This window comes from Chamaea fasciata, unplaced genomic scaffold (assembly GCF_029207755.1).
Source record: "Chamaea fasciata isolate MVZ Bird 193981 ecotype frontalis unplaced genomic scaffold, bChaFas1.0.hap1 SCAF_3, whole genome shotgun sequence".
Taxonomy (NCBI): Eukaryota; Metazoa; Chordata; class Aves; order Passeriformes; family Sylviidae; genus Chamaea; species Chamaea fasciata.
The window spans coordinates 96,386,658-96,411,846 of NW_027094088.1; the positions used below are offsets into that span (position 1 = coordinate 96,386,658).

Consider the following 25,189-nt stretch of genomic DNA (forward strand, 5'->3'; position numbering starts at 1 on the left):
GGAAGTGCTGGTCCCTCATTTGGATTGCAAATCATGTTCCTGCAAGGGACCCCTTCATTTTGCAGTCAACCAACACTGACTATTCAAATGCCAAGACTGGCCTTAGAAACCTTTGAAGATCTGGAAAAACACCCTTTTCCTCAACCTTTCTTATTGACTAGTTTTTGTTGCTCCCTCTTGCTGGCTGTTGAGAATCAGAGCCAGAAAAAAGAAGTAGGACTGTCCACTGTGGACAAATTCCTTGTACCCTGGGGTTAGGAGTTTCCTTCTGGGAAGATGTAGCCAGATTCAAGCTTAATGTTTCTGAAGTAGTTTTAGTATGCATATGAGGATATTTTGGAGAAAAGTGCTCTCACAGAGATTGATACTTCAAAACTGTCTCAAGACTGTGGTCAAATGGTTTGCATAACCTTAGAAAATAGCTGTAAAGTAGCTGGTTTCTTGACCTGGTTCCTAGTACTTGTGGCTGGCCCTGTGCATAGGCAAGGGAGGCTGTAGCCCAGAAAAGCAGAGTTCAGCAACACAGCAAATGTTTTCCTGCTGGTTTTATCTGTCAGAGCCCTGGGGAGCTGGCCTGGTTGCTGCTTCTCCAAGGCATCCCAATTTGCATTACTTTTCCTCCCTGACTTGCAGTTCTTTATGTCCACCTTTATCACAGAATCACAGAAAGACTTGGATTGGAAGGGACCTTAAAGGTCTTCTAATTCCAACCCTCCTTCCATGGGCAGGGCATCTTCTATCAGACCAGATTGCTCAGGGTCCTGTGCAATCTGGCCTTGAATACTTCTGGGGATGGGGCATCCGTAACTTCTTTGGGCAGCCTGTTCAATCTAATCTAAGTATCTCCCCTTTTAGTTTAAAGCCATTCTTCCTTATCCTATCAGTGTCTGTGTAAAAAATCACTCTCCCCCTTCTTCTATAAGCCCACTTTAAAAACCAGAAGGCCCCAGTGATGCTTCCCCTGAGATTTCTTTTTTTCCCTTCTGAACAGCCGCAACTGTTTCAGCCTGTTTTTTGTAGAGATCAGCCCTCTGATCATCTTTGTGACCCTCCTCTGGACACATTCTAACAGATCCATGCATGGCTTTATGATGTACCTTCTCCTCTAGCTCTTGTTCTTCATCTTTGGATGAGTCAATTTTGCCCCGTACTCTTGACAAGCCTCAAATGATAATTGCTGCAACTGTGACAAAACTTCTCATGGCCTAAATCTTTGAGCAGCAGTTCCACACTCTTCTAGGTATTCTTTCTGGTTGGCACAGCTTGTCTATGAAGCAGCTTATGCCTGACCCACAGTAGGACTGCATGGCAGGTTGTGGAAATCCTCAGATAGTCCCTGTTCCTCTCTTGCCCCATGGGAAAATTACCTAGCATTACTCAGGGTTACCTTTTCACTGGGGTTTCTTGCCCTACTGCAGCCCATTACACTATGACTGTATTGAGATCTCTTGACCCAAGAGCTCTTCCCAGCTTTAAACACAGATACCAACTTTTAAGGTGTGGTCCTCCAGCTGCAGGTCTTTCTTCTTTGGAAAGAAACCTGGGGAAAGGATTTGGGTCAAAAGGGACTCATAGCATATACAAGTCTCTGCAGTAGATCTGGATGATCAGAATGAACTTAGGAGTGTATTGTGGCATCCCCCTGTCCCTCTACGTGGATGTAGCAATAGATGGTCTAGTAAGGGGCTTGTGAGGCAGAGAAACCTGGCCTGTAACTCACAATGCCCTCCACACATGAGGAAGGAGGCAAAGTCTTCTCCCATCAGATTCCCTTGCTATGGTCTCCTTGGGGATAATGGAAGCACAAACTGGACAGTAATTCAGACAGACAATTTATTTCCCCAACTCCAAAATCATCTACTTGGCCTTGCTGCTAAGACATCTGTTATGCCAGTTAATACCTTCAGGCCATCCCAAAAATAACACTTCCACTCTCCAAGATCCCCAATAAGTTGAGGCATACAGACCCACATACTGGTCCCACACCTGTGCCTAATCCTACTTGACTTATTTTTGAAGGGATTCAGGGAGTGGAAATTAATATAGCCCAATCTTCTTGCTCTAGATGTAAAATGCACATGTCCTTATGGTGGCTATAAAAGATGATAAAAAACCTGTTATGACTTTCAGCTTATTTGTGTAGTACAGAGCTCTGGTTAAGGACGGACTGGAAAAACATATCAGAAATAAATAAGAAAGTATTTTTACAGGCCCCCTAAATACTGTCTTTTGACAGTCCTTTCACACAAACTTCATTTCTGTTTGGTTGTTTTCTAAGACATCTCTTCACAGCCTAATTTCAGGCAAGCCATTTCACTTGTCATCTTAGACTAGAATATGTTTCCAAGGTGATTCTCTTCAGGAGTTATTGAAGACTCTGATTCAACTTTATTGAATGATACAGTGAAATGTTACCTGCCTTCCACCCTCAATGACTTATATGAGGGCTATTGTATCAGACAATTTGCCTGGGCACAATTCCAGTGCTCAGGTGGATGGGAAGTGAAGTTTCAGACCTTTGAGTTGGTCTCACCTGCTACTGAATTGTCTCTTTAGAGCAGTATGCACCCTAAGTGGGAACTTAGTACTGACCACTTTCAGGGCAAGGCCAGGTGGCCAAGAAGTCCAAGGACATCCTGTCCTTTATCAGCAATGGTGTGGCCAGCAGGACCAGGGCAGTGATTGTCCCCCTGTACCTGGCACTGGTGAGTTTACACCTCATATCCTGCATTCAGTTCTGGGCCCCTCACTTCAAGAAGGACATGGAGGTGCTGGAGTGAGTCCAGAGATGGGCAACAGAGCTGGTGAAGGGTCTGAAGCTCAAGTCCTGTGAGGAGTGGGGTTTAGCCTGGAGAAAAGGAGGTGCAGGGGAGACCTTATTGGTCTTTACAATTACTTGAAAGGAGGTTGTAGCCAGGGTGGAGATGGTCTTTTTTTCCAGGTTAGGAGAAATAGGACAAGAGGAAATAGCCTCAAGTTGTGCCAGAGGGAGTTTAGATTGTATATTAGGAAAAAATTACTTCATGGAAAGCATTGTCAAGCACTGGAACAGGCTGCCCAGGGAAGTGGTTGAGTCACTATCCCTGGACATATTTCAAAGCTATGTAGATGCGGCACTTGGGGACTGGGCTTGGTGGACTTGCCAGTCCTGGGTTAATAGTTGGCTGGTGATCCTAGAGGTCTTTTCCAGACTAAGGAATTCTGTGATTCTAAGCCTGCATGCTGTACTATGTCCTTTCACCTTTCCAGATTGCTGCTTCCAATGAGAAATCTTGAACACAGAATTGCCTGTTATTAGCAATGTTTAATCTCCTTGTTTAATTAAATTTGTCCTGAGCTTTATCCCATCCAGTCTAACAGCAAAAAAACCTTCTAAATATTCTGCTGCCTGTTTCACGTGTGTCTGAGGAACACATAACCTACTTGGAGGAGCTGCACATATGCTTCTCATGCTATGTGGGTTATGGCACACAAATATGTATTGTGTTTGTAGTGGGATGCTGTATGTGTTCAGAAACTGTTGAAATTGGAATTCTTATAACTGTTTATTCATTCTTTTGTTTAGGAGTCAGTGACCTGTAAGTGCTCATTATGAAGAGAGATCTGGTTTTCTTGGTGACTCTAATTAGCCTTGCCTTCCTGTCACTGCTAAGATCTGGATATCCTCAACACATTGCAGAGGAGTCTTGCTCTGTTCAGATTCTTGTTCCAGGCCTCAAAGGTAATGTGAAAGCCTACTCCATTATTTAAATATTAATCTTTTTGTTCTAACAGGCTTATTTGCATAACTGACAGTTTTAACAGAGACAAAGAAGATGCCTCTCAGTTGTCCTCTTATTTGCCCCGGTTTGTAGCCTCCCTAAAAATGGAGTTTTAAGGTCCATAAGGTGAAATTAAATGGATCAGAGAATGCATGTCAGTTTCCCAGATTTGCTTGTGATTACTAGTGCTTGTTACTGAATGAATTGCCTGTTTGCTCTATCTGTGTTTGTATTGAGCAGTGGTACACATACCCAAAAACTGTAAAATCAGGCCCCACTTTATACCTGGAGAGGTTTTCATTCCCATTTTGCAATGTAATAGGACTTATTTCATGTTTTCTTGTCTTTTGTCTTTTGATTTGTTAAAAGCTCAAATACTTCTGAGAAGAAAGCAAACATTAGTTAGGTTTTTGGGATTTCTATAGTTTTTGTGGAAAAAGGCGACATTTTTACAGAACATGCCCCCAAACTCTTGCATAAAAAAGTTGGTGCAATAAATTATTGATCTTTTCATAGGAAAAAATATATCTTGCATAAGAAATCAACCACTGGGAAGAATTAGCATTTTAAAGCAACAGCATCCATTATGGTTGTTCAAATCCCAGCCCTGTTTAGTCAATAACAATAATTCCCCTTGTGGAGGCTATGACATATCTGTTGAAATATAACACTTCTGAACACGGGGAAATACTTTTTAACTAAGGACAAATAGACCCCAGGAAAACCACCAGTTTATCATCAACAATAAAAAAAGAGCACTGTGTAAGAACCACACAACAAACCTTCCAGTTCTTCTTGTAATTATGCCTTGTAGTGTCACAAAACCCACTTAATTGGTGCCTTTAATCTTATCTGTACAGATCTGGGCTTTCCTGAGTTGTCTCAGGGCCACAGCATGGACTGCAGGCGCACTGTCTGTTGTGGTTAACTGATTGGGAAGGGTGAGGCTCAGTTCTATTCTGCAGTTGTTCACACAGCTAAATTATGAGCCCAGCTTGGCCACAGGTTTGGCTGGAGTGTAAACTGCCTCTCCAGACATTGCCCAGTTTGTGTGGGGCTGCCTTCTGCTTGAGGCAAGAGAACGGGGCTACAGGGATGTGGGGTGTGCTTGGCCAATTTGCCTTAAGAATATGTTTATTTTTTAATATTTATTATTGTTTTGTCTATTATTATTATTATAGATGCAGCTTTGGATACCTGAATTCAACCAAAAACTATTTTTTACTATTCACTTCTATAAGTGGCTTTTGATCTTAATAATATGTAGATCTTCTGCAGATGTTCTAGTCAGAAAGAATAATGCTTTATCCGGGCCTTCTGAGGCTTGACTAAGGCTTGAGTAACGTTGTTTAATTTGTGTGATATATTTACTCTGTAAAAGGCATAAGATAGTGCTGTTAATGTGACTTACAGAGGAGAACATAACCAAGTTAAATATGTGTTGTCCAAATTTGCATGAAAGATCAGTCAAAGGGTCAGACTCCACAGCTATAAGCTTTGAAAATATTTTTCATATCAAAGAACTTGACAGGATGAGTTTTGTGACTTCTTTGTATTGGTTTCCTTATTTTTGATATCAGTCAAAATTAGCAGCTATGATTACCATTGTAGCGCAAAGATTATTCTTATTATTCATATCCTTATTCCTATTATTATTATTAATATACACAGCAGAGGTTTTTAAAGTGTGTAAACTGTGCAGGACCCTTGGGCAGAAGACAATTCTGAGCCTGGAAACCAGAGAGGGGCCTGAAAATCACTGTGTTAATTATTTCACTCAGTTTCATAAAATATAAGCCTTGCAAAATTAAGAGAGATTGATGTACAGATTCAGTGAAGCACAAAATGACCTGATACAGACCTAGTTAATGTGAAATCCCTAAAATGCTTTCAATGCTCCAACTATGCTGTCAGGGGGTCTGGCTCAGAGAGATGGTGATGAGATACTGCTGTCCCCCACTGGCACAACTCCAACCCATTTCACTGGCCAAGGCTTCCTTTGAGCTGAGCACACATGTGGCCACGTGCCCAAATTTCAGCCCCTGTGCATTGATTTGCTCACTGCAGCTTTTAGATCTGCACCATCTCCTCCCCTGCTGGGCTGCCAGCAACATCTCTGGTGGTGGAGTGCCACACTGCTGCTGGGTATGACTCTGCCAGAATTTGGTAAAAACAGGTACAGGGGAAAAATGCAAGAAATTAGGGAGACCTAAGTGGGTTATGTGAATGGCAGAGGATAGACATTTAAAAGGTGGTGCAAAAAAGTGGAGCCCAAATGGGTTATGAAGAAGACAGTCATCAGGGAAAAGTATGCAAAAGCAGGGGAGCATAAATGAGGAATTTTAGAAGAACGGAAAGAGATAATAGGGAAAAAACAAAAAAAGAAGAGCTCAAAAATGAAACTGAGTGTACAGACTGGAAACTAAATAAATGTAAAATGACACAAAATCAATTAAGATCCCATAGAGTAAAAGAGGAAATCAGAAGGGGCATGAGATGAGAATGGAGGTGGAAATGGATGAAGAAGAAAGCCAGTAAAGACACCAAGAATAGAAAAAGCAGAAATGAGATTAAGGTCAGCAGTTTAAGTCTTAGGGACTGGTTTTGGTGGTTTGTGGTGTTTGTTTGAATGTTTGGGGTATTTTTGTTTTGGTTTTATTTTTCTGTGGATTTTTTTTTTTTTTTTGCTTGTTTGTTAGTTTGTTTTTTGTAACATTTTGGTGGGGTTTTCTTAGAGGGATAGGTTTTGGTGGGTTGGTTATCTTTTTGACTCAAGGGTATAAAGGAGTAAGATTAAAAGCGTAAGGGAAAAACTATGGCTCTGTGAATGCAGACAGCAGACTGAACCATGTTTTAGAAAGCCACCAATATTAATAATAAGGAAAGTGTGCCATGTGTCAAAAAGCAATGGATGATGAAGCCTTACTACACAGCTCACTCATATTCTTCCTGAAGTTCAGTTTCTTTTGATAGGCACATGAAATTGAAGTTACTACTATTGTGGAGAAAAAAAATAACACAGAACAATCCTTCAAAGCTTAAATTCTCAGTTTACTCGTGTTGTTTTGTCTCCCCTCTAGAGTCCAAAGCAGTAGTTATCTTAATAGTCTCAATGATATTCAATACATTAAAAAGTTGATGCTACATTAAAAACCCCATTTTTTATACACCCACAATTGGTGCATCTACTCACATGGGGAATATGAGTAATGGAAAGAAGTCATCACCAACCAAGAATGCTTAATAGCTCACATAGTTAATATTTGGTGTACTATTTTCATTGCACATTGTAGATGGTACAGCTTATGGTGGGAAGTTGCAAATATAAGCATAGACAAATCTTGTCCCAAATAATTCACAAAAGGAGACAAATCAACAGCAGTTGTAAGATATATCACCTGAATTAAGAAAGGTGTCTCCCAGAGATAACGTGGGAAGGACTTGTAGTAGTGTTGGGGCCTGATACACATGATCCTACCACAGCTCATGTTGGTAGCAGGGCTAAATTTCTTTTAGGAGTATGGGGCATCTCAACACTGTGGAGCACTACTAACTACATCTTGCCCTGTCTCAGCTGCAAAGACAATGCTGCAGTGTGCTGACAAAGAAAGTACTATTTCATGCATTGGGGCTGGAGCACATATCCAGGAAGGGATGGAGAGGAGACTGAGCAAGAGATGCAAGTGCTAAGGGACTGTGGCTGGTGGAAGAGGCCACAACAGGTCACTCAGGTAGGGACCATAATGCACAGATCCCAATCTCCTGTTCTGAAGGGACTTGGCTCTAGATCGAGGGACTGCAGACCAGAAAGGAGGCACAGGGGCGTCTGTCTTTATTTCATGAATCAAGAAGTTAAATATTGCTGTTTATTGGTGAAAAATTAAATTGATTGAAATTTCTTGTCAGAAAACTGTTTTGTTGCCCATGACACCTGCACAGGCTTTACTTCCTCAATTTGCATAATGCTCAGGGTACAAACAGCAAGAATAGAGACTTACACAAGGCAAAGCTGAGCTGTACCACTAATCAGTCCCTCTTGGACAAGGTCTTGCTCCTTAAAACAGATGATGAGAAAAAAATGTCGACTGCTCTGTTGCTGGGGCTGTAATGGAGTAATCTCCTCCAGGAGTAAGTTTTTAAAACACCCACACTAAGGAATGTGGTGTCATCGTATTATAAGAATAAATGCAGGCAAGTGTAATGGCCTGGAGCAAGAGTGATCTATTTTATTGATCCCTAATGCACAGCTTTCACTCTGAAGAACATGTAAAGCAATAGGCTGTAATAGCCTGCTCTCAGCCTCCAGGGAGCAAGGAAAAGTCATTGTCAGGATTTATCTTTGGGAAGCAAAGAACTCATAACCAGCACTGAGGGGTGAAAGGCAATCATACAAAGCCTATTGGTTACTTGATAATAAAAATGTGATGTTCCCAAATGTGCCAAATTATAACCTGTTTCATACTAACAATATTATTCACTGGGGATTATGTGAAGTTTGTCCTCATTAAGGTCAGAGAATGGCCTATTTTTGCATGTCTGAAGGCAGGGAAGATGGTCTGGAGCAGCCTGAAGAATGAAAATATAACAGATGGAGGGCTGAGTTCAGCTCACAGCCACCTAGGCCTACAATAGAGAGAGATGGAAAAATGACTGGAGGTTGCGTATTTGAAATGTGCCATGGTGCAATGTTTTCACATGTTATCTCTGTGACTCCTCTCTGAACCACCACTGCCAGCTATGCCAGGGAACTGGGCTTGTGTGGTGTGTGATAACCATTGACTTTCCTGCTGTGGTGTTACCATCAGCTTCCTGGAGAGCAGCTAATGCTCACTCTCCTCCATAAAAATACAGTTTTGGGACATCATATATGCTGTGCTAACTCTGGATTTTACATACCAGCACTTTATTTTCTGTGGAATCCATAGAACTTTCTTCTCCTGCCTCATATAAATCTTGTTTTATCAAGGTGGCTGTATAAATCATCCTTTAACCTTCTGTTTGTCAGAGATTTTAATTTTATGTCAGTGATAGACTACAGGTAGTACAGTTGTAGGGGGCAAAACAAGCTAAGCATCCACAGATTTTTAATGAAAGGCACCAGGGAGGCAAACACTTTTTACAAAAAATGGTGTTTAAATATGCTGAACATAATGACGCACCATGAGGTATGTGCATGTAAATACAGCACATAGTGGTTCATACCTCAGAGATTAAAAGTCACAGTATATAACTGAGGATATAGAGTAGGGAGTTAATGCTCTTATGCTTAAAAATGGTCGTCTAATGATGGATGTAGCAGTGCCTTCTTATGGGTCTCCAGAATGGCATTTTTTTCTTTTAATTTGAGGTCATAGTTAAGCCGTTTTCACTTGAGACTTAAGCATGTCCTTAGCAGAGGCTTGGAAAGAGTTTGGTGAACACAGAAGTTTATCTGCTAAATTGGGGTCTGATTCTGAAGCTTCTGCTTAACTCTGCTCTTGGCTTTGTGGAGGTCAGTGATATAAGTGACATCCACAAAACTAAACCTGTTGTGTAAGACTTCAGTAATGTGTTGACAAGGTTTGCCAGTGTCTACATCAATTAAAGAAAAACCTGTTTTCTGTCTATCAAGTAAAGCTGTTAAATCAGATCACATCTGCTTCTACTTTTTTCACTGGAGAGAATGTCATTCTTGTCACTGCTGCTAACAGAAAATAGTCCTGATTTAATTTGATTCTTTCTTTTGTTTACTTTTGCATAAACAGGGGAGGCTGGAGAAAAGGGGGAGAAAGGTGCTCCAGGTCGTCCAGGCAGAGTTGGACCTCCAGGAGAAAAAGGTAACTTTGATAAAGGAGATGTTTTGAAAGTCATTCCTGAGAAAATGCTGCTTATGATGACGATGGGGGTCCTTGCTCCCTTAACTGGGTGACTAATTAATCCTTGGCCATTTCTTTTACTACTGTTGTGGTTTAACCCCAGCCAGCAGCTCAGTCCCACATGGCCACTCACTCACATCCCATGGTTTGGATGGGACAGAGAATCAGAAGGGTACAAGTGAGAAAACCCATGGGTTGAGATAAAGACAGTTTAATAGGGAAAGCAAAGGTCACATGTACACAAACAAAGCATAACAAGGAATTAATTCAGTGCTTCCAAAGGTCAGGCAGGTGTTCAGCCATCCCCAGGAGAGCAGGGCCCCATCAAATGCAATGGTGACTTGGGAAGACAAGCACCATCACTCTGAATGTCCCTCCATTCCTTCTTCTTCCCCCAGTTTTACATACTCAGCACAATCCCTTATGTTAGGGAATTTCCCTTGGGTCAGCTGGGGTCAGTGGCTGTGTCCCCTCCCAGCTTCTTGTGCACTCCCAGCCTCCTTGCTGGTGGGGTGATGAGCAGAAAATGCCTTAATCCTGTGCAAGCACTGTTCAGCAATAATGAATACATTTCTGTGTTATCAATATTGCTTTGGTCACAAATCCCAAATATAGCATCCTCTGAGCTAAAATGATAAAATTTAATTCAATTTAGCCAAAACCTGTAAAACTATATGCACTCATTTGTAGACTAAGTATTACCTTGTGGTTAAAAAATATATTTTGGAAATAAAAAAAAAATCTTGATTCTTTAAAAAGGTCTCTGAAGAAAGGCATCATAATGTCTCCTTCGGAACATTTCTGCAAATGAAAACCTCATATTAGATCAGAGAGAAAAAATTCACAAGGCTTGATTTTTTATTTTTTTTTTTTTGGTGAATTTGAACACACACAACATCTTAATTAAAACCATTGGGGGAAGGCAGTAAGCCATAACAGGCAGAGATGAACATGAGTGTTCCCACTTTTTTTTGGATATGGGAAAATGATGATGAGTTTGTTTGCATTGTAGTTCAAAAATATTTTGAGCTCTTGAGAGGAATGGTGCTCAACAGTGTTCAGTTATACAGCTGAGAGAAATGTGGCATTTCTGTCTTGCAGAAAATTCTGTCTTTTCATATTTGTTTTCTTCCTAAAGCAAGTAGGAAATTTGACCTTCTTAAGTTTTTCCAGGAAGTGTGTGTTTTGAAAGGTTCAAATTAGGAGAAATGTAACCCTTTTATTTCAATATTGAAATTAAAGATTGACATTCCTGTCATCAGAAGGTTGGAGTTAGTTTTTACCAAACTGAGTTTACAATCTTTCTTTCAAAGCAATGGTAGAGATAATTTATACTTTATGATGATGCATGATCCGCTATGTTGTTCTTTGAGGCAGTTATGGAAGTCTGATACTGATTACCCTGGGACCAAAATCCATAGCTAAAGCTCTTCGTCCTTCAATGCATTGAAAAATTTGTAACTTCCATGAGGTGTGTGTGTGTTCAGCCAGTGTATTTCCCTTATGTAGATGTACTTTCAAGGATGACTCTTAGAAAAAATGTATTTGAAACTAAAATTTTGGCTCTTGCAAGGCAGTGCAGCCTGAAGTGTAGAATGACAGAATAATCTAGGTTAAAAGGTTGTAAAGAGCTCATCTAGTCCAATCTCCTGCTTTAAGCAGGGCAGATTTCAATATCAGAGCAGGTTTCTCAGGGCCTTTTCCAGTACACTTTTGAAATAATCCAATGAGGGAGATTCCACATGTATTTTAATCAGTCTGTTTCACTGATGTCATCATGAAAGACCTGTTGTAGCTTGTAATCATTGCATTTTGCCCTTTCTCTGTGTGTCTCTAGAAAAAAAAACCCCGCATCTTCTCTAGAAACTGCTTGTAAGTTGTGGAAGACTGCAATTAATTCCCCCCTTACCTTTCTGTATTCCAAACTAAGTAAAACCATCTTGCTCAGCTGGACTTTGGTTAGCTTCTTACGTAAGACAGCCCAAAAATCTCTTTGTCCTCTTGTGCAAAGGAGTTTTTTTACCCGGCCATTGGCCAGGCTTCATCAAAGCATCACAGGTGAGGAACTTTAGGATCAGGCTGAACCCATGATATTTCTGTCAGCACATTTCTGCTGCTTATTGAGCTCCTCCTGACTGGCAAGGCTGTCCTCCAATGCACCAACCATTCCTGCCAGCATGGAGCATCTGCTACTTCTTCCTCCCATTCAGCAGTGAAGGACTCATTGGCAGCTGCTATTTAGACTTGGGCAGCCTTGCTCCAGCTAACCCTCTCAGCACCCTTGAATGCCTTGTGGGCAAGACCATGGGCTCGTGGGCATCCAGATGAAGTTGTCCCTCATTCAATTGTCAACTGCCATGGGTGGCTTGTCCTCCCCAGATCAACAAGACATGCAGAGCTGGGAGGCCACAGAGCAGAACTTGCCAGCAGAGACAAAGGCAAAGAAAGCACTAAGTGCCTCAGCCTTCTCTGTGTCCTTTGGCATGAGGTTGTCTTGACAACTTCTTTAGAACCCCTCTCATCATGCTGTCTTGCATGTTTCTCTATCTTGGCATTTTATCATGTCACTTCAAAATGCTTTGGACCATCTGAGATGTGGAAGAGCTCTTTTTCAGTCAGGCCAATCCATGATGTAGCATTTCATTTGTTTATTTTATAGTGTAAAAAAATGTATGTTTAAAAAATAGTTCTCATAAGGTATGCTTGGTTAATGCTAGTAACAGTGGTAGTTTTCCAGTTTTTCATCCCTTTAGAAGTGCAAAATTCTCATGAGACTGAAAGAAGAAACACTGAAGTGGAAACAAACTGCAAGAAAACATACATGGAACAGAAAAGAGATTAAAGAAAATGCATACTATACCAGTATTTTTCCAGGTAGTACTTTCAATTGAACATAGGCAAAATTTCCTACCACTTCTGTTGCAACATATTTTTCTGCTTTCCTTTTTGCATCCAGAAATTTCTACAAACAAGCTCTTGTTTAAAATAAACTCTAACTAACTAGTCTTTTCATTAATGCTGTACATTTTGTAGATATGTCTTCATCAACTCCACAAATGCTTTATCAAAGAAAAAAACATAGATACCTTAAAAACAATTCAAATCATATGGCACCACTTTTCATAATGGTACTATATCCAATATACTTTGAATTGTCACAGTGTTGCCTGGATAAGCAAACAGACTTCACGGATGTGATTTCTAGTCTATCAAAAGGACACATAAGAATATCCAACTTTGACCTGGAAAAACCTTTCAGTCTCTGGTTAACTTCCACAGACTGGGTGTAGTGTGCAGCCCTGTAGCTAAGTTCATGCATAAATACTTTTCTGATTTCTCAAGCTGCTTGAGATTGGTCTTCTGGAAGAGAATATACTCAAGGATTTTCCCATTTCTTATCCAGAAGATGGAACATTGGGACAAAAATAAAATATAATCATATACTTTGCAAAAAATCATTGTTCCTTCACTTTGCATTTGCCCCTAAAAACAGCAATGGACAGCAGCCCTGCTTCTATGCAGTAGTCTGTTGAATTTCAGTCAGTGTATCAGCATGTGTTCAACCCCTTGTATTTCTCTTGAAGCCTGATAATTTTTGTCTTGGTCTAATATTTGGCTCCTTCAGTTGATGCAAGCTGCTAAATTTCATTTTATTTTTCTCCTCTTTCTGTGAGTGATGGTTTACACGAGTAATCCTTCTGCCACATTTGCAGAGTTTTCTACTTTTGATTTACATTTTCAAAATCACATAAATCTTTTTTCTTTTTTTTCTTTCCCCTTTCTTTGTTTCATTTTCTAGCAAGTTAATCTAAGAAAATGTGTTTCGTTTCTTTGAACTCCATAGGTATATAATAACCATAAAATAGCTTACAAAAGAAACTATCCTCTTACGGCATATTTGACCTGAAATTAACAGCTCAAGATCAGAAAGTGCTGCAAAAGTTTCTATCATAGCCTTTCCTTATGATATTTTCAGATTTTGGTAACTCAGAAAGTGATAGAAATTAAAACTTTCTGGTGCTTACCTGAAATAGGTCTTGTTCTGTCTGTTCTGATGCTTCAGGGTGACATCAGAGATACTAATGTCTTTGGGTGCTGATTAAGGTTAAATTCCACTTACTTTCCTCATTGCTTTTAATTAATTGTATAGGTCAATTATGATGCATAGCATGTCAGCAGAATATAAAACTGTGTTTGCCTTATGTAAAGCATAGAGCACTGGGTCAAGTACAGTGGCTGTTTCAGATGAAAGCAGTGTGTACTGCAGTGCAAGTTTTGGGGTGTGAAGTTCACAGAATTAACTTTCCCCACTTTTTCTGATAGCTGTAGTGTGCTCTCCCACGTGCGGAATAAACTCAGTTATTTAACTGAGACCTAATGCAGTCTGTGAGGCTGTAACTTCCATGTATTCAAATTCCACACAGCTATTTCAGCAACATATTCATCCTGTGAATATTCCCAGAGTGCCTTATTACAATGATCAAAATAAGGAGGTGAAGGTGGATTTACAGTTGGAATGTAACAGCAGAACATTAAAAATTTTTCTTGAAGATATTTCAATTTTCTTAGAGCCATAACCATTTAACATGTATATTATTTTAGCATTTTAATTTCAGCCTTTATGTATTGTACTTAATTTATGTACATCTATAATGGCATGTGATACAGAGTCACACGGTGTTCTTGGGCTTGGAACTCAACTGTCCCTACCTTTGCAGTGTTAGTGATGCTGGCTTTTGCCAGCTAACACTTACCCAGGCAGTTCTTGGGTATCTTTTGGGAGCTAACACAATGAGCAGCTTGCAAGATTATACTGGCTCGAAGAGTAAGACAATTTAGTATCATAGAGTGTCCCATTCTTGACCACCTGGCTCCCACTGCCAGGGAACAGTCCCAGACATTTAGTTTACTAATACAAGCACAGCCTCTTAAGTAGAAGAGAAGACTCATTAATTTAACTGGATTGGAGCCAGAGTGCTCAATCATCTGTGTAATCAACTTCTAAAAAGAGGTAATAATATCTTAATTTATATTTTATTATTAGTGATTGCTCATTTATATGTAATCAATCAATCCTTTGCATTTCTGACTCAATTTCTACCCAAATTTATTGCTCACTAAGGAGTGCTGCAGGCAGTATTCCATATAAAAGTCCTGACACTGACAGTTGTGAATTCACAAAATGGGTATCTGGTGCAAAACTGTTTTTTAGTTCCACATGAACTCAATAGGATTTTGAGAAAATCCTGCTAAACTGAGTGGGCAAAGAGGTGGCAGATGGGCTTCAATGTAAATAAATATACTGCCTAGGGACATTAGGGATGCATGATTTAATCCATACTTAAATGATGCCAAAACCCCAAACTGTCACTTGAAACTCAAGGACTGCTCTGAAGTCATTAACAAGAGTCCCAAGGCCAACAGAGCACTGCCCGTCATCACAAAAGGATGACAAAAGGACAAAACAGGGAGCTTCTTTTTGCAGCTGATTTTGTTCTGTACAGAAGCCTGACATGCACTGTCTCAAGAATGAATGTGCTTCTGACCTCTGCCTCTCAAGAAGGACTTCAGAGTGAGAGATGGGCACCAAAAATGTGAAAAAGAGGAGCTGCCTCATAAGGAGAAATTGGACAGGCTGAGACTCTTGCATGTGTACAGAATAGTCTGAGGAGGTTATAATCTGGATTACAGAATCACCACATCCCATCATACCTGAACTAGGAGGTATTCTCTGAAGCTGCTAGGGACAGATCCAGCAATTCCACCTGCAAAGGACTGCAGGTAGTGGCTGGGGCTGTGGGATCTTCCTGTACTGCACTTTCTGTTGCCACCACAGGAAACAAAGTCTTGGATTAGAGGGACTACTGGTTTGAAGAAGCTTGGTATTATGTTATAAACATAATTCTAGCAGGATAATGTTTCATTAGGGCACTTATTTTTCTTTGCTTGCCTCTGGATAGAAACTCTTCCATTCAGGAATGTACTGTACTATTTTCTTTTTTGTTTTGAGTGTACTTTTAAATCCTTTAAATTTTTCTGCTGCCTTCCTGGATTGGATTTTTTCTCACTATCTTTAGTTTCCTTTGCAAATTTTCTAACTATCCTGATTTCTAGTTAGTACAGATTGGTAACAATTTACTCTTTTTTTCCTCCTGTTTGTTGTGCAAAGCTTTTAAAGTTTCACTTTGTCATTATGATACCTGTCTAATATGAGTGGGATGGATCATTACTGAGAGGTGTTTATTTTTCCATTGCCTACTATGGGAGTTTAGATAATTATCTTACACTACACCCCCTAACTTTAGGATGTCTAATGCTGGGTGAAATTGATTTGCCCCAGCTACATAAAGCACCTCCTGTGATTATGCACTGCTAATTCATATAAGAATATCTGTTTAACATTGTTGGTGACACAGACGGTGGGATCAAGGGTACCCTCAGCAAGTTTACCAACACCACCAAGCTGTGTGGCACAGTCAACATGTTAGAGGGAAGGAATGCCACCCAAGGGGACCTGGACAGGCTTGAGGTGGGCCTGTGAAGTTCAACAAGACCAAGTGCAAGTTCCTGCACCTGAGATGGGGCAATCCCAAGCACAAGTACAGGCTGGGCAGAGAATGGATTGAGAGCCTGGAGGTGAAGAACTTGGGGGTGTTGGTTGAAGAGAAGCTCAACATGAGCCAGCCATGTGCCCTTGCAGCCCAGAAATCCACCCACAGCCTCGGCTGCATCAACAGCAGCGTGGTCAGCAGGTCAAGGGAAGTTATTCTCCTGCTCTGCTCTGCTCTGCTCTCATGAGAACCCTGGTTGGAGTGCTGCATCTGGCTCTGGGACTCCCAAAATAAAATGGACATGGACCTGCTGGAGGAGGTCCAGAGGAGGGCCACAAAGATCATCAGAGGGATGGGACAGCTCTGCCTTGAAGATAGGCTGAGAGAGTTGGGCTTCTTCAAAATGCAGAAGAGAAGGCTACAGGTAGACCTTAGAGGACCTTCCAGTAAAGGGGACCTACTAAAAAGCTTTTGACAGGGACTTTTTTCAAGGGCATGTAATAAATAACAGGACAAGGGAGTATAGATTTAATCTGAAAGAGGGCAGGTTTGGATCAGAAAAAAAAAGAAATTCTTTACTATGAGGGTGGTGAGACACTGGAACAAGCTTCCCAGAGAAGCTATGGATGCTCCATCTTTCCAAGAGTGTTCAAGGGCACCTTGGATGGGGCCCTGAGTAACCTGGTCTAGTGGAAGGTGTCCCTGCCCATGGAAGAGGGTTGGTACTAGATGATCTTAAGGTTGTTTCCAACTCAGCCCAATTTCATGATTCTATGATGAGATGTAACTTCTTGTAGCCACTGTTCCCTCACTGACCGCTGACCTTCATTGGTGTGGATAATTCCGATTTTTCAGTGTACAGCAGTTCTGTAGCCTGTTGACGTATTTGGAATTTTCTGATTTCCAATTGCCAATAGTTTTTTAAGAATGAAGTGTCCTGAATGTAGATTACTACTTAAGCATCATTATATCCTTTAAAAATATCATTCTCATTCAAGTCAGGCTAGCTATTTGCATTGGGAACACTGACTGCTGCAAGAATATCAAGGTGCACTGGGGGAAAGACTTTTTAATCTTCATCTATATCTTATGTTCTTTTTCTAAGTATCCTCTGCAGATTGCTGTCAAAGATGGCACTAGATTCAAGAGGCCTTTGGTGTGGTTTGGTACACTTCTCCTTTCCTTGTTAGGTAGGTGTCTGTGATGTCTTCTATGTCAAATCATGAATTTGATTTGATTTGTCTTAAAATCCTAAAGTTTGGGAAGAAAACTACTGCTCTCTTCTTTTTAACATGATTCAATTAAGTTTGTCTGTGACATGGTGAATTTGCATTTCTGCCAGATTTGTTCTTTTGTATGCCTTTTTCTTTTTCTAGGTAGTTTTATACCTTCTTATCTGTTCCAACTAATCCTGAAGATATTGCCCATACTCCATGACCCCCATTTATACTATTGCACAGAGTCCACCCCCTCATTTTTTCACTTGTTTTTCAGCCCACCATTCATCTCTGGAATTTTTTCTTTACTTGTTTATAGGCCTGAAAAAGCTGCCAAGAAGATTATTTAGAATTTCCTTCTCTTCAGTTCCTTCCCAAATCCTTTAAATCTTCTCTAATTGGTTCCAATGTATGCCACCTTCATCTGAGAGATGACTTTCTTCAGTTCTCTATTCACTTTTTGTGTTTGATTTCCTATTTTTGGTCTATGGAGACTTAATTTCTTTTATTGTCCCAATTTCTTTCCAGCTATCACTTCCTGATTTCATTAAGACTCCTCAGACTACATTTTTGACAACTATAGGGCCGCTAAAAAGGGCTTTACAAAAGGTATTAAAACTTTTGAAACCCTCAAGGCAGATGGGTCTCTCTTGAAACTTTGTGATTTATTCTGCAGAAGAAGCAGAATAAGCAAGCCCCTGGAGTGGAAGCAGGGCTTAGTCACTGTAAGAGAAACCCAAATGCGAACAATTCTTTTAATGAGGAAAGGAGATTTAATGTATGTCTTCATTGCTTGAGATAACACACTTTCCTTTTACTTCTGAGGAGAGCACATAGGTTTTACTGGCTGTGACTGAGGAGCAGTTCATTTTCTGGGAAGTTTCTGTGAGAAAGTGCAATATTTTTCTATATTTTATTTTATCTATGCATTAGATCTATGAGTTTATTTAATTTCAGGTGTAGCAGCCTGAAAAGAGAGAGCATTCAAACATCTGCTAATCTGTAATGGTAATCCCAATTCATTAATATGCAATCCAAGAGACATAATTTTCAGAGAAACTTGATAAACTGATCACAGGCTGGTGCTTCCAGTAGGAATAGATAAGAGAAATATTTTTGGTTTCTGGTGAAAGCCTGTGTCCAGTAGTGTCTGAATTTGATACTTACTAGAAACAAAGGAAAATCATTGATGGTAAGATTTTCCAATAATTAATTAGATCAACGAACCACACACATTTAGCTTCTCTCAGTTCAGAGGAAATTGTTTCTTTCTGGCTCATGCCATCAAGTGACAAGAGTTGCTTGAGACTTCATGGAGTAATAGAGATGACATCTTTTAGCCCAGTAGTGATCAGTTTAGATTCTGAAACTTGTTATTGATTTCACTTTTAAATTAAAGGTAATGACAAAATGGGTCATAAAATTATCCAGCTTTCAAAAATACGTATGTCTGTCTAGCTGCAGTAGCAACAGGGGGCAACAGATCTTTAGTTGTCATAGATCCGCAACTGAGGCTGAGCTATGACAGTTTGCACAAGTCCAGTTGCTGGATCCCTATGGTAGATTTTCCTCCTAGCTTGTCTCACTGTTCCCTTGAACCTGCGTAGTCGACCAGTGCATAGCATATGTTGCTTTCAGCAAAGAAGCAATCTTTTCAACAGTCAGTGAAAACAACTTCATAAATATTTCCTAAAACAGTCTTGGGCTTGGATTTCTGTAGGATGGGAGCCTCAGAAGGCATTCATCCCTGTAGTCCCTCCATACCTACTTTAATAGTGTGGTATAGAGGGAAACCGATCTCATATGACTGTATTTGTATAAATAAGTCATTAAGCTCAAAGCCAGCCCTCAGTTCTAGTGGAGTCACTGTCTGAGATGACATATCAGTTGTGCTTGGATCCTTTATGTTTTCTCAATTCTGTGATAGTTTTAATCTGCTGATCCATGTTTGAATGCAACAATCCTCAGTATTTTCAACATAATTTTGTCATGATCAGCTGAAAGAAGTTTGCAAAAGCTTTCCCAGTGGTTTTCAGCCAAGAGCTGTTGACAATTACACCTTCATGCCTTGTTAATGTCAATTGTTTAGCAAAGATAAATTGTCTAGTTGCTATATATAAGTTCTTCACAAGGCTTGAGTTAGACCTCTGGAGTTCAATGAATATTTGGGATATAGCACGGTTTTGTTCATTGTAAAAACTGATATTGCAAACATCGTAGATTCTGAATGAATCAGACTATATTGCTACCTTGTGCTTTTCATCCTTCTGTTATGTACAGGAGAAATGGGGGACAAAGGACAGAAAGGCAGCATAGGACGGCATGGAAAAATTGGTCCTATTGGTTCAAAAGGTATGTGTAGTTCAATTGTTTCTCCATTTGTGTTTCAAGTGAAAAATGTGTGATGATTTATGTTTGAGAAAAGTTTAGGGGCTTGAAAAATGGCTAACAAGTCTCACAGTTTACCTTAGTAGGAATTTTCTCACACTGTAGTCAGCCAGGTCACAGAGATCTCTCAACCAGTTACCTTTTGCTGTGACAGCAGTATATTTAGTCTTAAAGCACTGTGAGTATCCTGGATTGAGGACAAACGAAGAACCTTGCACTGCCATGCAAGTGTGGACAGTTAAAGCAGATGGGAACATGTGCTGCACTTTGGCAGATGTGTTTTCTTATGTTGACTACTCCATAGGCTTCCTATGTGACTTTGGTTAAGTAATTTGAACCAATGTCTACCTAATCATCTCGACTATGATTCAAAATTTAGGCATATACAGCCCTTTTCCCTTTACAGCACCTGAATTTGCTGGTTCTGTGAAGTTTGTAAATGTCAAGAAGTGGATATTGGTACACATTATTTGGGTTCAAATTTCATAGCTTTGGCTGGCCTTTGTTGTGGAATGACTGGACAGAAGAATCTTTATTATTGCTTGGGCAAATTTCTACTTTCCATGTTTGAATTTTACTAGAGAAGAAAATAGGTAAGTGCTAAATGAACTATTGACAGAAAAGGCTGCATTAACATTGTTATTTTTCATGTCTTCAGGTGAAAAAGGAGATAATGGTGACATAGGACCACCAGGTCCTAATGGTGACCCAGGTAATCCATAACACACCTTCTTTATGTGAAAGACTTTTCTTCACTAAAAATGAATCTGTTTACATACTGGGGGAAATAATGAATGATTTTTTCAGAGGTACTGTAATATTTTACTGTGATATTCTCAAATTACTTAAATCATTTAAGTTGCAGCAGTTGCTGGACTTGTAGTGTATGTGCTAGAACAGTATCTCATACTTTCTCAGAGGAGGAATCTCTCCAGAAGCCTAGTGAGAACTGAAGTGCAGACTCTCCGTATCATTCATCACCAGGGCAAAGGGATGTCTCTGCAAATTCCACTTCATCTTCCAGTCAGCATAAAGGAGCAGGTTGGATGCTCCTGCCCCTCCATGTATTATGGTTATAGGAGCAGGAGATTGTCAGGAATACCGATCAGAGAATGGGTCAGGTTGGAAAGGACCACATTGGGTCAGCTGGTCCAACCTCGGGTCGAGCAGGGTAATCCCAGAGCACATGGCTCAGGATTGTATCCAGACCTTGAATATCTCCAGTGAGGAAGACTCCACAACCTCTCCGGGCAATCTGTTCCCTTGCTCAGTTACTTGCGTGGTAAAGAAGTTCTTCCTCATGTTCAGGAGGAACTTCCTGTGCATCAATTTCTGCCCATTGCCTCTTGTCCTATTGCTTGGCACCACCAAGCAGAGCCTGGCTTGGTTTTGTCACCTCCTAGTCAGATTCTTATATGGGTATAAGGATCTTCCAGAGGTATATGGATGTTCTAGAGAGACAGCCTAGTGTAAGAAGTGCAAGCCTTGCAAGAGTGGCAGGTTCAGATTTGACTGAATTCATCCCTTCCTGGCAGAGTGCATTGTAGGTGCACAGATTGGATTTCTCATGAGAATGTAATTTGTCACTCTAATTCTTGAACCAGTGTGCCGTGCACCTGGCCAGCATGCAGAGTTTTGCAGGGCGTGTACCCTGTGCTTAGACTGACTTACACAACTGAGCTGAGTTACTGGGCAGTCCAATGCAGATTTTAATAATTACATACAGAACTGAAAACTGTAACAAGTGCAAACGGTAGCTGATCCTCATTTTGAGATTTGTGGTAAGAGATGTAAAAATTATCCTTTTAGTAGTCACAGTCGGATTATCTTTGTCAAACCCATACCACTTTGGGTTAATAGATGACTTTCTATTGTTTAATTTTATTGTCAGAAATATTGTAAATTCTGTACTTTCAAAAACACAGACCTGCATTTTGCAGGTAATTATGTGCATTATGTGGTTGGAATTTTTGTGATATGTTCCTTGAGAAGAACTTGCAAACAATGTTTTTTGCTGTGAAAGAAGTCTTTGGGAAAACTAAAGAAAATAATTTTACTGAAAATGGGAATTTTTGAAAATATTTTTAGTTAAAAACTACTGTGGGTGTTTTGCAGAGAATATCTATCTGTGTTTAGGTTAGTGCTAATTATTCCCCTGAATAATTGTACGAAGTGAACTGAGCTGTTCTGCACAGGCCCAGACACCCCTGAGAATCATATAATGGTGCAGTGTAGTGAAGGCTCTAATTTTCTGTATGTTACTTGCAAGACAGCTTTCTCCAGGGCCACCATGCTGGGTCTTCTCATAAAATTGCTGAGAAAATTGTTGAAATTAGGTAGCTTTTTGATTTGGGTGTATCTATATAATTTTACAGGCATCCCTTGTGAGTGCAGTCAGCTGAGGAAGGCTATTGGTGAAATGGATATTCAAGTAGCCCAGCTGACGACAGAACTAAAATTCATAAAAAATGGTAGGTTAATTTTATATAACTGTTTTCCTTTCTTTTTTGCCTCATTTTATCGGTGTAATCGCTCATAAGGAGTGTCACCGTTCCACATCTGATTTGTGAAGCTCTTTTAGGGTGTGCAGTGACTTGGTTTATAGAAATGCGAGTGCTCACTTTTCAGCACTGCCCTCCCCCGCAGCTGTCGCCGGCGTGCGTGAGACAGACAATAAGATTTATCTGCTGGTGAAGGAGGAGAAGAGGTACAAGGAGGCCCAGCTGTACTGCCACGGGAGAGGAGGGACGCTGAGCATGCCCAAGGATGAGACTGCCAACAACCTGATTGCCTCGTACATCAACCAGGCTGGGCTCACCAGAGTCTTCATTGGGATTAATGACCTGGAGAAAGAGGGGAATTTCGTCTACTCGGACCGGTCGCCCATGCAGACCTTCAACAAATGGCGCAGCGGGGAGCCCAACAACGCCTACGACGAGGAGGACTGTGTGGAGATGGTGGCGTCGGGAGGCTGGAATGATGTTGCCTGTCACATTACCATGTATTTTGTGTGTGAATTTGACAAAGAAAATGTCTAAACTGCTCTGCCCTTTCTTTATTTTACGAAAAATGTTTAAGGCAATTGTGCAAATTACTCTGTGTTTATAGAGTGCAAGTGAAATTTTGAAAGTATGTGGCATCAGAGTTGTACAGCTGTAAATACAGGTTAGGAATTTCAATTATCAGAATTTACCCTTCAGAAGGGAAGACCAGTAATAGGGCATAGCTTGGTTGGCTTTGTTTTAATGTAGGAAAATATATCTATTTAGATAAAAATGTGCTTTGGGGCTAAATTTTGCCCTTACAGCAGTTAACAAATGTGATTACACAACTGTAAGGGAAGGCAGAATTTGACCTCTAGTTGTTAGAATGGTTAGAATTAGATTCCTGATATTCTTTTACCTTAGTAAAATTTGTAGTTATAAATGCTAATTACTTGTAGTGCTACAGGGATATTTTGGCAATAAGACAAATATTTTGTATACTCCAGTTACTAAGTACAAATATTACTGTAGGTTTTTTGAATGTTACAACTTTTTTTTTTTTTTTAACTGGCCAAAGTAAACCAAAAAGTCATGATTCCTGCCAATTTTGTATTTTTTTTTATTAAACTGTTCACAGATGTATGACCAAAAAGCATTTAAATAAACTGAATTTTAGTGCTGAGGGAGGACAAAGTCTAGTAAAAGGTGTCCCTGCCTGTGGCAGGGGGTTGGAACTAAGTAATCTTTAAGGTATCTTCCAACCCAAACTATTCTATGACTTCACAATTCTATGCTATGAAAATTCTTATAATTTAGTACTTGAAGAGGGTTTCCATCCAGATGGTGTTTTGAGGTTGGCTAAACGTAAAAGTAACAATTCAATTTTCTGCATTCCTTGGTTGAAAACGATTCAGTGCATGAAGTATTTCAGACCCTAAATAATTCCCTAAAGTAAACATTTCACATTTTTTTAGATAATTTTGGTGCATCTTGTTACAAAACAAGCAAAATACCAGCCCTCCACAATTTAAGGCAAACATCATATATATGCAATTAAGCTCATGAAAACACATTAGCTATAAGTTCCTTTTAGTAAGAAAACAGCTTACATGTTTACACAGATTGTTAAGATAATCCCCTGAAAAGCAGAAAAGTTTCCAAAATTTTCCTGATTATGTGTATAGCAGTAATAAATAACTTAAATAATAAAATAATTTATGTACTAAATTTACAACTGCATGTGATGGAAAATGTGATATATATTAACAAAAACAAAAAACCCAGCATAATTTCACAAAAGAAATGATTAATTACTTTAAATCTTCCTAGGAGCCAGTTGCATGCCACCTCATCTCACTGTTAGGCATAGAAAAATGGACAAAATTTGCAAAATCTCTGTGTTTCTTGAGGAATACCTTGCACAGTGTTTTAAGACGATTTTTTAGGATAAATGATCCTTGCATAACATTGTGATCAAAATGCCTCTCTGATCATTATGGCAGATTGGATATCCACAGTGGATATGGCATGTGTTCCCAGAGGTTTCCTTACAACTTACAACAAGGAAACCAACTCATACCAACTCTGCTGTGCTGCGGCATGTAAACAAACGATGACCATACAATGCTGTTCATATCCACAGGCACTGACATTATTTGATTTATATACCTAAGAGAACAAACTGTTCTGCTTGCTATATTTACTCTGTAAATCTCAATCCTTTATATATATATATATATATATATGTTTGCTATTAATTTTGAAGATCACTAGCAGTACTGTAGTATCCTATAGTCTTTGATTATCAGCCCAGCTCCAGAGCAATCACTCAAAACGAATGGGTCCTTTGATTGCTTTACTTTCTTTTAATAAAGATAAGTATGATACCTGTGTGTTAGTCATTCTTCCAGCTGCATATTGAAATCTATTAAATAATGTGATTCTCTTTCTACACGAATATTCAAAGGCTCTATAGAATTTGCAGGGAGCTAACGATTCCAGTAGAGCAATTTGTTTAGAGTAGTGCCTTTTGAATATCATGGTTGTTTCCTGCCTGCTATAGAAATCCTCAGAAGCCATTTAAATCTTCAACATACTTTTGTCAAATCATTGTTGCTATATTAAAACAGTCCAAACCCGAGATCCAGATATTTGAAGCTCCCTCATTGTGCGCTGAAGTTGCTGTTTTTCACTTAGGTTTTGAAAGTTTCTGTTGTATTGTTCAATTTCTTCAGAAGGATGAAAACAGGCCTTTTAGAGAGAGGGGACACTTTTTGAGGTGCCAAATGCTCCTGTTTTAGCTGAAGTCACATCACATTTTAAAGATTGCCTCGATATGTGGAGCATTTAAACAGCCTCAATTTCTATTAAAATTTAGGATAAAAATTAAAGAAATGGAAAAAGCATTTATTTTTCCTAGTTTTCATGTCCTTC

At 39.7% G+C, this 25,189-nt stretch overlaps 1 protein-coding gene across 2 annotated transcripts in view; it reads left to right on the forward strand.

Annotated features, from left to right (window-relative positions):
- COLEC11 (collectin subfamily member 11) overlaps positions 1-24,879 on the forward strand; it is a 37,996-nt gene extending 13,117 nt beyond the window's left edge. Inside the window, exons 2-7 of one of the 2 annotated variants that reach the window (XM_066179875.1) lie at positions 3,566-3,721; positions 9,506-9,577; positions 19,665-19,736; positions 20,431-20,484; positions 22,148-22,243; positions 22,401-24,879. In XM_066179875.1, the coding sequence (XP_066035972.1) occupies positions 3,592-3,721; positions 9,506-9,577; positions 19,665-19,736; positions 20,431-20,484; positions 22,148-22,243; positions 22,401-22,810 (834 nt within the window). In that variant the 5' untranslated portion in view covers positions 3,566-3,591 and the 3' untranslated portion in view covers positions 22,811-24,879. The remainder of the gene's footprint in view (positions 1-3,565; positions 3,722-9,505; positions 9,578-19,664; positions 19,737-20,430; positions 20,485-22,147; positions 22,244-22,400) is intronic. The other variant, XM_066179876.1, reaches the window with a different exon arrangement.
- Positions 24,880-25,189: the final 310 nt, after the last annotated feature.